This window comes from Coturnix japonica, chromosome 7 (genome assembly GCF_001577835.2).
Source record: "Coturnix japonica isolate 7356 chromosome 7, Coturnix japonica 2.1, whole genome shotgun sequence".
Lineage (NCBI taxonomy): Eukaryota > Metazoa > Chordata > Aves > Galliformes > Phasianidae > Coturnix > Coturnix japonica.
This window is the reverse complement of record NC_029522.1, coordinates 32,421,302-32,436,026: the sequence shown is the minus strand read 5'-3', so window position 1 is coordinate 32,436,026 and position 14,725 is coordinate 32,421,302. Positions and strand designations below refer to the sequence as shown.

The 14,725-nt window shown below is 49.1% G+C and overlaps 1 protein-coding gene and 1 long non-coding RNA gene across 2 annotated transcripts in view; both read right to left on the bottom strand.

Moving 5' to 3' along the window:
- Positions 1-5,317, bottom strand: part of ZEB2 (zinc finger E-box binding homeobox 2) — a 107,974-nt gene extending 102,657 nt beyond the window's left edge. The window contains 2 exon segments of the mRNA XM_015869266.2: positions 2,117-2,254; positions 4,807-5,317. Coding sequence (XP_015724752.1) covers positions 2,117-2,189 — 73 coding nt within the window. The 5' untranslated portion in view covers positions 2,190-2,254; positions 4,807-5,317.
- Positions 5,318-5,819: 502 nt separating this feature from the next.
- Positions 5,820-6,237, bottom strand: LOC107317058. The gene is made up of 2 exons (XR_001556705.1): positions 6,092-6,237; positions 5,820-6,004 (listed from the first exon to the last, which is right to left on the bottom strand). It is a non-coding gene; the product is annotated as an uncharacterized LOC107317058 (long non-coding RNA).
- Between the last annotated feature and the right edge of the window lie 8,488 nt (positions 6,238-14,725).

The following is a 14,725-nucleotide window of genomic DNA, read 5'->3' as shown; positions in this document are numbered from 1 at the left end:
AAGGGAAAAAAAAAAAAAGATGAAAAAAAAAAAAGGAAGAAACCAAGGCAGCCCGGCTCGCCAACCTGCTTCCCAGACCTGGGGCATTTCCCACTCAGAAATAAATGGAAGGACCGAAGGACGGAGCACAAAGAGGACAGAGAGGACAGACAAAGAGGGGAGAGCTGCCCTGCCTGGGCCGGGCACGCTGCAGGAGCTGCTCGACCCTCGCTGTGCCCGGCGCTTGGGCTGAAGTTGGTGTGAGCTTTCAGCCTTCCAAAGAGCGAGGAAAGTTTGGGCTCGCGACTTTAGAGCGGTGCTGGGAGAAAACAGAGCCCTCGGACGGAGCGGGGCCGTGCTGCCCCGGGCCGTGTCCCCAATGGGGGGTGCGAGGACCCAGCGGGGCCGTCCGCTCCAACGCGTCGGTTTCGCGTCTCGGCTCCCGTTGGGGAAGCGGGGAAGGCACGGGAGCATCCCTCCGCTCTGAGCATGTGATGGGTTTAACGCGCTAAAGTAATAATCTCTTGTTAAAAAGCGAGGAGGGGAAGGAAGCGGAATAAACCCCCCTCAAACACTCAGAATATTCTTTAGTGCGAAAGAGCACTTCTGGATGCGTCGCTTGAAATCTCGCTCTCTTTTTCTCTCCAAAAAATGACTGTTTAACATAAGAAAAAAGGCTACTTGACACAAAGCTTTTGTTATCCAGTTGATCAGCAACGTGCTTTAGCTACTTGTAAGGGGAAAAAAAGCCCCACAACAGACATTGATTTCAGAAAATCAATAACCAACATTTAATAAAAAGAACAGAGGAAACACAAGAGAGGAGAGGGAAACATTACGTGTAATTTTAATGTCTCCTAAATTACCCAGAGATGAGGGGAAGGGGAGGTCTCCTCTGCGAGGACCACCTTAAATAATGACAGACACGAGAGGAAAGGGTGGCGGCGGAGGGGGGAGACTTTAAAAAACGATAACAGGGAGCGGATCCTTGGGAAGCCGCTCGGAATATATTATTTGAGTTGGCTTCTCTCTCTTTTTTTTTCTCCCCCCCCACCCCCCTTTTTTTTTTCCCCTTCTTTTGGTAATACTAAGCCGAGCAAATAGATCAAAGACAACACAAAGGGAAAAGCCAGTGTAACACAGCGAACAGTTTCTGACTAAAATTCCTCTATCACTCCCCCATATGGCTCGACGCCTCCACCACAACAAGAAAAAGACACACACACACACACGCACACACACATTCGCAACCTCGAGAGAGGGAAGGGAAGGCGAGAGGAGGGGGGGGAAGGATCATTTGTTTCTAATCAACATTCTCTTGTCTTTGTTTTGGGGTTGTTGTTGTTGTTGTTATTGCCCCCCCCCCGGCACCCCTCCCGCCCCCACCTCCGCACTCGGGGCGAAGTATCTGAGCTCGGAGCGTGCGGGTTCAGGTTCAGCGGTGCCTCCTCGGAAGGAGGAAAGTTGGTGGGAGAGGGGCCGGGGGGTGCGGCCGGGTGGGGGGTGTTGGGAAGGAGCCGGGGGGATCCGGGCCGAGGGACCCCCGAGGGGCCGCCAAAGCGGAGCGGGGCAGCGCGTCCCGCTGAGCCCGGCCCTGCGCGGCCGCGGAGTGCGAGCACAGGGCAACCCCGGGCACTCAGCTCGAGGGGGCTATTCATTATTAGGGTGCGGGAAGTTTCATTTTCGAGTCTCTAACAATAATAAAAAGGAAAAAGAAAAGAAAAAGAAAGAAAATAAAAGAAAGCAGAGAGGCGCTAACTCGGCGCCTCGGGGTTCTCACGCTGCCGCTTTTTCCCATGGCCGGCAGCGGCCCGGCCGCCCCCCGCCCCTCGCTCCGCTCCCGTCCGCTCCCGGCCCCTCGGGCCTCCTCCTCCCGGCCGCGCTGCTCCGCCGCGCTCCGCACCCGCGCGACAAAGTTTGGGGCGCGGCTCCGCGTGCGGCTCCGCTCCGCTCCGCGCTGCCCCCGGCCCCGGCCCCGCGCTCCCCCCGCTGCCCCCGGCCCCGCAGTGTCTCCGCGGGCCGCGCAACCTCCGCGGGACGCTCCGCGTGGGGCCGGAGCCGCAGCAGCGCCCCGAGCGCCGGGCTCCCCCCGCAGCCGGCCGGGAAAAAAAAAGTTTTCTCGGGGGGGGCCGCTTACCGTTTTTCCTCCGGGGGTTGGCTTGTTTTCGCCTCTTACACCTGGGGCCATCCGCCATGATCTGCTGCTTCATTGATAAGAGTGGATCAGATGGCAGTTCGCATGGACTCGACTCCCTGATTCAGCAGCACGCAGACTCTATGTAACAACCAAACACAGCGACAATGTGGGCATTGGTATATCCCATTTAAACGCAGGGCGCCAACGGGGACCCGAATTTGCACCCGAAAAAGAACCCATCCACGCACACGGCGACGCTTTGCCGCGCTGGGGGGAGGTGGGACACGGAGCTGCGCGCTCCCCCCTCGCTCCCAGCCGGGCGGCTCCGCTCCGCGACCGCTTTAGGGACCGCGGTGCGCGCTGCGCGCTCCGGGTGTGTGTGTGTGTGTTGTGTGTGTTGTATGTGTGTGTGTGTGTGTGTGTGTGTGTGTGTGTGTGTGAGCTGCCGGGGGGGTGCGCGCGGGGTGCGTGTGCGTGTGTTGCACCAGCAAAGCAGATCGGAGGGAGACAAGAATTACATCTCCAGTGAGTCATAACTCATGACCGTATGAGGGAATGCGCGGCTTTTACAGTAGGCTGCTTGACTCAATGCTAGGCGGACCGCTTCCTCCGAAAAGTACTTTAATGTGACATTAGAACTCGCTCTCTGTCCCTCTCCCCTCCTGCCGCCGCTCCTGTTATTTTTCCTCTCCAAGTGCACTCCGGAGAAGTGATAGGAGCGAGGGAAACATGGCTCTCCCTGTCCTTCTGGGGCAGAGCGCAGCGCCGAGCTCCCCTCCCCCTAGCAGTGTAATTATAAACCTCTGTCACCTTTTTAGTCACTTTGACAATATTCAGGGTTTCCCCTGCCCCTCGCTTAAACAAAGCTTCGGAGTGACATTTTTCATCCCCCCCACACACCCCGCAACCCCCCCTCACCCCCCAGAAAAGAAACAGAAATCAAAACCACCGCTGTCAGAATGTGCAGCTCGCGGTGTTGTTTTCTTTCTTTTTCTTTTCTTTCTTTTTCTTTCTTTCTTTCTTTTATTATTATTATTACTATTATTTAACTTGTAAACTTTGGGACCCGCAGTGCGTGCTGAGCCCTATCTGTCACAGCGGCGTTTGGTTCTGCCATCCCGCTGCCGAGGCTCGGTCCGCCCCGCAGAAGATGCTGTAGCTTTAAAGATGCTTTGACTCGAGGATTAGTTTAAACAGGGGCTATAAAAGATGTAACAGATGCAAACTGTAAAACAAGGGCAATTAACCCTTGCTCTCCTGAGCAGGATCCCCTCTCGCCTTCTCATCTATTGTCTTCCCCAGCACTGGGACTTTTACATTATTATATGTTTTTAATAATTCCTTGACTGAATGCTTCCTTTTCTTTGTTTTTTTCCTAGCCAAGTGTTTTCTTCTTCTTCTTCTGTATTTTTTTTAATTATTATTATTTTTATTTTTAATTCTTTTCCCCTCCCTCGTGTTCTTTCACTCTGCTGGCGCTTCCCAGCAGGGCTGAGCTGAGCAGCGTGCTGCTGCTGCTGCTGCTCCTTCCTTCCATGCCTCAACTCTTCCCAACCCTCTGCGGTCCCCAAACCCGCGTGTCCCCATCAGGTAAAGGGATGGCGATCTCCACGGAGTGCCCGTGCGGGGTCAGCGTGGCTCCTCACGCTCTATGCAAAGGATTCCGCCTGGGCAAGGAGAAATCACCCCGTGAATGGATGGGGCTGAGAAATGTGCTGCAAACTTTAGCATTTGCTGCTAAACTCGCTGCTGGAGGGGCAATGCTGGCATCCCCTTGCAGAGCTGCAGCAGTGCGAGGACAGGGACCGAGCGGGCTCCGAGCCTGCCTCGGCAATTGGCGTTTGCATGCAAAACGAGCAGGGCTGAATTGTTTTAAATGCATTTCACTGCCTCTCCTGCTCCTCAGCCTGCCTCCAAAAGTTGTCCATAATTTGAAACCCGCACATCTCGACAGCACTTTCTTTCCCAGATGAGTCCCTTGCATTTTATTTCTATTTATTATATACATACATATATATACTCGCTTTTTGGTAAACGACTTTTAAGTTCCAGTCACTACTTTCACTTCTTGCTTTAGGATCCCAGAAACTAAGGTGCTACTTCACCCAGCTCCGCGAAATAAAAGAAAGAAATGAAAGCGAGCAAGCAGACAAAACAGCAAACTTTCTGTTTGGGGAAACACATCCTCGCCCGGCCGGGCTGCAGCACGAACAGGTATACAGCAACTTTGGGGCGAAGCCACGAATAAAAGAGCAAAGGCTGCCTAAGGGGAGGCAGAGAAATGGAGATATTTGAATGCAGGAGGGCGATGCTCCTTCCTGGCACTCAAACTTTTTGGAGCTGATGTGCAAAAGGCACCTCCTGTACCTGGATGACAGGTAATGGGGCGGGGGGGCTCAGCCCCGAACCCCCAACCCGCTCGTCCTTCTTTAGAGATGGACCCAAACGCCTTCGGGTTCGGGTGAAAAAAAGGGAGAATTTCGCCCCAAATGAGAAGAAGGCAGAAAGGAAGCAAAAGGTTGAAAATAAGAAAAAATAAATAAAAATAAAAATTCTATCGAAATTAAATGAGCTCGTTGGAGGTTGAGGTGGCGTGAGGGGGGTGTGGGGGGGAGGAAGAGAAGGGGAAGGGAAAAAAAAAAAGAAATCAATAAAAAAGGAAAGAAAATGGAATTAAATTCCGAACGTACCTGCGAAGTCTTGTTTGTAGTTTTGGCCAGAAATGGTGAGAAGAAAAAGCATGAAGAAGCCGCGAAGTGGAGGAGAAAAGGTGAAGGGAGATGCAGCTCCTGGAGAAATTGTAAAAGCCTCGCAAAGAGTTGTCGGAAGGACCGTTATTCCTGCTGGGCAGGTTAGGACTGATCTCTTTCTGCCACTCCAGGAAACACAAACCTGGGGACGGACTGACGTGTTACGCCTCTTCTAATGACATTTTTTTCTTTTTCTTTTCTGTAGGAGCGAGAGGAGAGACCCTGAAACACACGCCACCTATCTTTGTGGGGAGGGATAATTGAAGAGCACCAAACGTGAGCATCATGTGGAAACGTGATCGCCAAGTTTCTCTCTGGGAAAGGATCTGGGATAGATTATACCTTGAAGTCTCCGCGAACGCTTTAGCGGCAGAAATGCAATTCCACCTCCTCCCGCCCGCCCCCCGCCCCTCTCCCGCCCCCCGCCCCGCTCCGTTCCGCGCCGCTCCGCGGACCCCCCCGGCCCCGCCATCGCTCCTTCCCCGCGGGGCCGCAGACCGGAGCCCCCCCCCCCACACACACTCCGGCTGCAGCTTTTTACCCCTCGGGGCTGCAGCTTTTGCCCCTTCGTGCATCTTCTACCCCCCCCCCCCCCCAACCGGGCTGTGCTGGGGGGGGGTTGCACACCCTCTGCCCCACAAGAGCTGCCTCCCGCAGCCCTCCCCATTGCCTCCCCCACCCCATTGCCACTTTTCCCCTCTCCCCCCCCCCCCCCAACTCGTTCAGCCCTCACTCCCCCCTCCCCCGCAGACGGGATCCCCCGCCCCCAGGCGTGCTGCTGGCCGGCTCCCGCCCCCCGGCAGGATCCCGCCGGATCCCGCCCCCCCATAGCGGGATCCCCGCCGGATCCCGTCCCCCTCCCTCCCCCCCCCTCACCGTAACGGGATTCCCGGCGCTGGGCCGCATCCTGAACCCGGCCCCTCCAGAGCTGGGGCTGTTTGCGGAGGGCAAAACTTACCCTAACATAACGCCTAGAAAACTAAACTCAGTGCGGGCACTGCGAACAAGCTCCGAGCTGATTCTGCTCGTTTGGGTGCCGTTTTATTTTTATCCTCACGCGTTTCTTTTGGGGCATGTTTTTTTTCCCCCCTCTTTCATTTCAGCACTCATCCAGGTTTATTTGAACAGTCAGCTAAATCTGATGGAAAAAAAAAAAGAAGAAGACGAAGAAGAAGGGGGGAAAAAAAAAGAAGCCAAAACACACCCGAACGTGCTGAGCTCTTACAGTGTCTGTGTGCTGTTCACAGATAGGGATCGCTGGGCTCTTCCTGCCCCGGCCCGGCCCGACCCGCAGAGCCGAACTTCCCTGAGGTTACAACTTTGTCACCTTTGGGAAAGTATGAAAATTAACACAAAAATCGCTCAGAGGGGACTGAGGGGGGGGGGGGGGGGGGGGGATAAGGAAGAAAAAAGAGAGAGAAAAAAAAAAAAAGAAAAAGCCCAGACTCCACCTTTGCACTGAAGGGATTGGTTATGCAAATATGGAAGGGGTTTCCTGGCAAATACAGCTTTCTACTGTATGGTTAATTAAATCATCACTCAAAAGCCTTCCAATGTGACGCTTCTGTCGTAATCCAATCAGGTTACGTAGGTCCTAAACAAGAAAGATATTTTCCACATCTGGAAGTCAGCAATTTAGCAAGTACTGCACATTATTAACCAATTCAGAGCCCGCTTCCCAGGGGGATTTTGATTTATTTATTTATTTATTTTTGAAGTTTAAGTGTTCTTAACCAACGCTCCGCTGTTTGCTTAATCAAAAAGCTGGTTTACACTGCGCTGCAATTGAGAACTAATACAGAAGTAAGTCAAGGCAGCCGAGCTGGGGATGCTGTGCGCTTATCAGCGCTGGGGGTTGATACGGCGCAGCTCGAGCCGCCGCTGCCCGGCTCCCAGCTCAGCCCTCGGCCCTTCCTGCCTCCAAAAGAGCTCGAAACCATCTCGGTGCGAAGATAAACTTCGCATCTCGCTCACCCGTGTGATCCCTTCGGAAGGTAACCGTGCAGCTGCCCGAAGGGCTGCATTAAGGAGCTGCGGAACAATTCCCTGCTGTGACAGAGTTAAATCTATTACAGCGCTTCTTTTTTTTCCCCCATTCTTTCTTTTCCTTTTTTTTTTTTTTTTCCCTCCTCAAGAAAACTGAAACAAATGGTACACTGATCCGACACTATTCTTTTACTTACATTAAGCTAAGATAAACTGCTCTTGAACTGTGCATTGAATGTGCGCCTACAGCAAGAGCTGCAACGCGAGCAATAGTCACTTGCAATTGCACTCAAAAATGGTCCCGATCAGAGAACACCTTCGTGATGATTAAATACTGCGAGGGAAGGAAAGGACCTCCCGAGCCCCCCAACGTGTCTTTACAGCTCATCGCTCCCACAAAAACGCGATGGCTATTTTTCATCTGTTAATAAAACCTGCCCTGCGAACTGCAGGCAGGAGCCGGTGCCCCCGTGTGCTCCGGATCTGGGGGAAAACAGAGAGGATTTGGGGGAAAGGGAAGAGGCAGCGCTCCGGGAGCAGCTGGAGGGGACCCCGCAGGCAGCCGAGACCCCACGGCCGGGGGGGCTTTGAGGGGAAACAGCCGCAAATCCCGCTCGGTGCGTCCCCCCGGGCTCAGGTCCGTGCGCGGCAGGCGGGGGAGCGCGCAGTTCGCTCTCTGCCTGCGCCCGATTTGCGCCCGATTTGCGCGGGTAGCCCGGCCGGCCCCGCAATGTGGGATGAGGGTGCGGGAAGCAGCGGCTCGGAGCCAACCCGGCTCCTGCCTCCCAGCCCCGCAGCTGTGCAGGGGTGGGAAAAGGGGTTTTACTTTATTGTTATCATTATCAACATTTCCCACCCCTCTCCTTCTCCCTCGGTCTGAGTTATTTTAGCTCTATTAAAAGTTTTGTTGCCGTATTCAGTAAATAACACCGCTATTTTCTTGAACGTCTCATCACTTGTCCGTGCCCAAATGTACCTGTAGATATATGCACTCACACACACACACACACGAAGTGATATCTTAATGAAATATATAGCACAGTGCAAATATCCTGAAATCAGATTCGAGTATTATTAATTTGAATTAGGTCCTCTCAGATCCAGAAGACACTGCCTATAAATCAAGGGCAGCCTGGCAATTCCTTAAAGAGCTAAACTGAATTTAGATGCATATGATAAAAAGAAAGAAAAAGAAAAAAGTGAATGCTAATTACCGGCTCCCCCAATTTCCTCTTAACCATGTTTTATATAAGAAAAAACAAACAAACAAACACACGCAAAAGCCAGCTCTCAAAATGAATTAATCCCATTACAAAATGCTTTACATATTATTCATACATTTCCAGATTACAAAATGGGAGGATGAGCGGCAGATTAAGAGAAGCTGTAGCCTAACCTGCAATGAGAGGGAGTGCCATCAGCATATCATCATTAAAACATATATCTGCAGCTACCCCAAAAAAGCAACTCTCAGCCCATGCGATGATGCTCACGGGCTTTAAGGAACATGTTGGCATTGGCAGATAATCCCTATTTGTAATTTCTGCAGCCTGTTCTCCAGCCCTCAATCTCACAGCTCCTCCAGCTCCCATACATGTGAGTGACAAACAGCTCGAGATTTGTGGTGGGGGAGGAGTGGTTGGGGGGGGGCACAACACCCAACCTTATCAATGCTATTTTAACATGATCTATGGGAGTGTTATTATTTTATTTTAATTTCTGGACACTGGACATAAACATTCAGCAATTAGCTAAGCCCTTCTGAGATGGAATTTAACCTTAATCCAGGCGATGATTTCCTGCCCTGCGCTGAACTAATAACGGGAGTGCAGCTCCTTGAGGATATGGAAATAATGACAACCTATAGCTCTGCCTCGATTGGGGTGGTGCTGGCAGCCCGGCTCCCAGCCTCTTCCCATTCTCACTGTGTTCAGCATTCCCCTTCACAGCTTCTGCCTCGCTCCATTTCCAGCTTAAAAGACGTGGCCCTGTCCAAGTCCGTGCATTTAAAAACAAAACCCTCAAAATACCCACACAGCCCGCAGCTGTCTCTCTGTGTAAGGCACCCAGTGCTGTGGCAAAGGGGCAGTTTTAAGGGCAAATCCCTGGGTGTGAGTTTTTCCCTTTTTCCTTGTGTTTTCCTGCAGAGGGGGGAGCTCATCCCAACCACACCATGATGGGTGATGCTTCCTCCTCATCCTCACTAATTTTACTTTGCCTATGTCACCACTGCACACAGACGTGACCCCTGTGCCTGTATGGGGCACCTGATGGGACAAAGTGCTGAGGAGGGGGAGAGATCCCAAGCATAGGGTGAGGGGAAGCCCCCAAGGGTGGATGTGAGGCTTAGGCCTATTGCAGCCGTTACAGCCTGTGCAGGCCCTGGGGCTTGGTGAGGGGACAACCTGCAGCCTTATTTATCTGCATTTGCTCCTTTCTTCCTCAGCAAAGCACAAGGACACACAGTGAGGAGCACATTTTCTCGTGCTGTCACATCCTTGGGGAGGAGGAAAACACAGGGGGTGAGGAGCAGCATGGCATCCCACCTCCACTGAGACCTGCCCGGCTCAGGAGCCAGGCTGCGGCTCCAGCTGCTGTGCTGACAAAGACAGGGGTTTAGCACCTCTAAAAACACATTAGCTGAGCTTTTTATTTCAGGTCTTTCAGAGGGAGGGCTCTTGAGGTTCAGCCTCTTCCTGCACCAGGGATTACAGGTCCATGTGGAGGGGTCCCAGCCTGGGGACATCATCCTTCCCATAGCAGGGCTGCAGGCATGGTGCTGGGGAACCAGAGCCTCAAGGGGTCTGGCTGCCTTCATGCACAGCTCCCAGCTGCAGGAGCTGCCCTCCCTTTGGGGCATAATTGAGAGTATATTTTGCCTTTTTAAAAAGATTGATTAATTAATTAATTTTAATGAAAATGACCAAAAACCAGCAGGAGGGGATTATTTTCTGCAGCCACCTGTGGGTAGGCCAGGCCTGGAATTATTTTCCTATATGGCGAACAACCTGTGTGGCCCCAAGGTGCTGGTGGATGCTTTTCCTCCTTACAGGTGTCCCCGAGAACTAAGATTTAAAGAGCAAAAGCCTTCATTTTTGTTTTTATTTTTTTCCATTTCCACATGGAGGAGAGGATATAGAGATAGGAGAGGATATAGAGGGGAGGAAGGGTCAGGGAACAACTCTCCCCTTCCCCGCCCCCCCCCCCACTGATGAGGTATTTGGGAAGAAACCTTTTGAATCAACATTTCCAAAGTTTTCAAGTTCCTCTGCGGAAAACCCATGTAGGGATAGGATGCGAGCCAAAAGCAAGGGAAAAGATTGTCTGGCTTTAATTTATCTATCCCTGGGCATTTCTAACAAGCAGATCACTGTAATATTTAATCTCATGCGAGTCCCTGCATGTTAAAAGTGAATCTCTCTCATATGTTTTTGTTAATTTTGTCATTTATAAAGTCACTCCTGACGGCCTGGAGCTGCTCAGCTCCTGTCTGCAACATGCATCTCTGCTTCTGGGTTGGGGGAACAGCATGTGTGGGGCCCGAGCTGCTTCTCACATCGGGCAGTGAGAAAAGGAGCGGGTGGGGGGGGTGAGGATGCTCACCCTGCTCACCCTGCTCACCCTGCTCACCCTGCTCACTCTTTATGCCCCTGGATCGATGTTGAACTTTGGGCACATTTCTTGGCTCAGCTGGCAGTTATTAAAATTCACTGCTCACTTTTGTTTACAGTTGCTTATTTACTTTGTTGAATTTTTAAAAACTTGTTAGAATGCAATTGAACACAGATTCAACAGTATTTAAGCTTGAAAAATAAAGATGCATTAGAAAGATGCCTATTATGCTTCAGAATTATTAATTGACATTTTTTATGATGAATAATTAATCATTTGAATAATTTTCCTATCTCTGATCTGAACACATATTTGCATATCTAATGTCTGATTTTAAATGTGGTTTCTTTAGTTGCATTCTCCCAGGACAAAGACACGAAGTAAGTAACATCCTAATGTAAAACTTCTTCTTTTTTTTTTTTTTTCTTCTTTGCAGTTGTAAAATATGTTTATTGGAACGTAAGTTTGTGTCTAGTTATGAAGCCATTAATAATCCATGCGTGGCATATATGCATTAATAAGACTGCATCTCTTTTGGATGTAAGTACATTTAGGCCCCATTTTCTTACGAACAGTAGTAAAACCTCCAGAAATACCCATACTTTGCTTACAATTATGCAGGGTTAACCTAGGAAACCATAAAGAAATATCTCAGACAAGCAGCATGCCTTACATGACACAAAGTGAAAAGACCAAAAGTTGTTTCATTTTGAGGTGCTTAAAATATCAGCAACTTTTTTATATTCCCTTCTGCTGTTTCGAGTGTCCTCCCAGCATTTGCCTGCTGTGTTTTAACACATCACAATAGCAATCCTCAACCCCCACCTCACAGAGCAAGAACACGAGTGGCACAGCAGTTGCAGGCTGGTCAGCAGATAGGTGCAAGAGGCGGCGCCTGTTGTGCAACCCACTCTGTTCAGTTGGTGCAAGCACAGTTCAGCCACATGGGGAACAGAAAGGAGGAAGGGGCAGCTGGACAAAACTGTCACCAGAAAGGTATATAAAGGAAAGAAGAAAAGCAAGAAGTTAAAGGAGTAGCCTCTGCTCCTCTGCCTTAGAGCCCCGGTTAATTGCTGTAACCATACCGCCAGCCTGGTATGTGTAGGGTTTCACTAGGAACTGCCTTCACTTATGTCAGCTCTGAGTTTTACTAAGAAATGAAATCTTATATTTAGTGGTACATTTAAGCATACAGCGATCCCAGATATTCTGCTTGTGGACTATGATCTCTTGGTGTCATACTTAAGAATTACAGCAATAGATGCTCTGGAAACACCTTACATGGATGCAGCACTGTTAAAGATTAAAGAAAAAGGAGATTAAAGAAATTACACTGAAACAGAGGCACATGTACTGGAATGAAATGCATGATAGTGTTTAAATTTGTTTAGTGACATTTATATTGGGAAGACAGCGCATGTGAAATGACATGTTAAAATAAAAACTTCAGATACCTTTTCTTGTTCACAGTGGGTAGCAAAAAAAAAATTGACCAAGAAATATGTATCCATATATCTTTTATGGTGAAAGTATATTATGTGGGCTATGGTAACCTAGTGGGTAATATCTGATGGAGACCGTATAAAGAAACTGAAACGTAGTTCAGGCCAGGATCTGTGGAGAGTCCTCTGCCAAGGGATGAGGTGGGAATTAGAGTTTAATTTACAGTTTTTGCATCTACAAACACAAGAAAAACAAACATTCCCAAGATGTGGGGTCCCTGTGGGGTCCTCTTGTGTTCTCCTTCCCTTGGGCATCATCATCAGTGGTACTGGAGTGAAAGCATCCAATGCTGATTTGGCCAAAAACCCTGGATTTTTCCCTAGTGAGGATGATGGACAACTTTGTCAGATTTATTTATATTGGAAATGCAGATATATTTATTTCATTTTATGCAGGCTAAATAGTGAATGTGAAGTAGCCCCTCTTCTACCTATTTTGCAACTAGACCAAACTTATTTCTCCTCATCATTTCTCTCTTTTTTCTACTGACTTAGCGAGCTGAGAAGAGGGGAATAAACTGGCAGGGAACCCGTGTGCAAAGCTGACGTTTTGTTGGCCATCTAAAAGTTTCCATGTCAACTCAACTGCCCAAACAGCTCTTATCACCTCTCTGGGGAAAGTATCTCCTTCTCCCCGTGACCTCAGGAGGTCATCTGTTTATTTAAAATCTATGCATACAGAAGGGTGACAAAAACGTTGAGGAAACCCCAAATGATTTGAAACACTTGGATCCTTCCAAGGAAGCTCAGTGTTTATAGAACTGCTCCATATGGGGAAAATTGCTGCGTGTTCCAGTGACGCTGCTCACCTGACCTGCAGATGTACACACAGCCCAGCAGACATGTCCTGTGTCAGGGCTGGCACTGGACTTACCAGCTCTTCTACTTGCTTCTCCCCGACCATCAGCATCACCTCCAGCTCATCTACGGATGGAAGCTTGGCCAACTGGCCCTCTTCCAAGTCCAAATCTTAAGCTCTGGGCTATTAAGAGCTGTCAAAAACAGGTGGGCTTGTTTTTACTGCCACAGAAGTTTTCTATCAGTCTTCCCTTCCTCTCCAGTTTGCATTTAAATATTTTTTTTTTTTGTCTCAGGAAATGTCCCGATTGTCCTCTGGGTCATTTGCTTTCTAACTCCCCAGGTCGGTGTCCCATTAGCAAAACCTCTATTTGAATGAGTCTTCTTCCCTCAAATGCGGTGTTAGGTGCACATACACTCCCACCAACACTTCTTACTACATTGCTTAAAATTTGCTCCGTGCAGCAACCAAACTATTTTAAAACCTTACCATCCTTTTTTAAACAGACATCAGCTATCCTGCTTCAAATCTCTGACAAGGATGTGAAAACCGCAGCGTCAGAACAACTGCTGCTCCCTTCTCAAATCCTGACAAGCAACTTTCAACCTGAAATCCTCTAAAAACGCATGTATATATATAGATGGATAGATAGATAAAAATCAAAATTGACTATATTGACTGTATCTCTCTGCTCAGTTCTGACAGGTTGGAAATGTGTGCTGAAATGAGCAATGCAGAATATGGCAGCAGCATTTGGTTTTTGCCCAGTGGGTCCACCTACCACAAGGAATTTATGGGTGGCTGTTTCCTAGTTTTTGTGTGAAGGAGAAAGCAAAATGACCTCCAGAATGATTTCAGCAGCTCGGTTGGGTTGCTGTGAGTGCTAGCATCCCTGGCTGCTCAGAGGAATTGTAACAGGGGTCTTTGTGCCATAATTTGAGTGAGTCATATCTCACCAAGTAAAGATACTTTCATGGGTCCAACAAGGTTCCTATACAATGTTATTCATTATTTGACCCTAAATTTTGCATTGTATTGTCAACCAATTATACTGAAGGCAACAGAGATGGGAACAGGCATAACACATGCTCCACAAGATGCTGAGATAACAGGGGAAGAAATGGGGAATCGTAACAAACGGGCACCATGCGACCTGGAAAGGAAGGCACTGGTGGCACCCAAGTCTTTTCAGGGACCTAAGGAGGTTTGGACACTAATGCCCAAAGAGGAAGAGCAGATTTGGAGAGGTGTCCCAGCATTTGATGTGCATCTTGCTTTGATGGCTTTGGGAGCTCACAGGGAGTTTCAGGGCAGCCAAGCCTGGATGGTTTCATAGCTCATCCATACCACCCACCCTCCAGCTGTATGTGGCAGCAGTATCCTCCCTTATGCCAAAGCTTGTGGCACTCATTTTTGAGAGGAGAGTAGCTATCAGTAAGGTCTGTGTCCAGAATTTGGGCAGCAGTATTTAAGAAATACAAGTCCAAGTGTAAAAAGTGACCCTGATATTTCACTCTGGAATGCAGCTGCGGTTGGAGGTGGGAGCATTGGAAAAGCAGCCCTAGTCTGCACACAGGGAAGGCAAGCTCTCCCTCATGCCTGGTGGTGAGGAGGCAGGAACAGAGCAGAGACTGAAACCACTGCAAATATTTGTTCTCATTGTCAGATGTTTCTATAAAATCAGTTGTTACTGAATCACTGTTGAAGTTATTGAGCATTTAAATAAGCAGAGAGTGAGAAAAGCTAAGTCTAATTATACGTTTCATGCCATTTACAGAGGTTTCCAGGGGATTTTCTTTTAATAAAAGTGCAGTGCATCAAAAAGAATAAATCCTACAATTTTGTTATTTACAAATCAGCTTCTTCTGCCTCAAGCTGACAGACTTACTCTCCATCTTACACTCTTCCTTCCACTCCAAAATGCACCCAGTACATTGACATTTCTGCTAATACTTGTCAA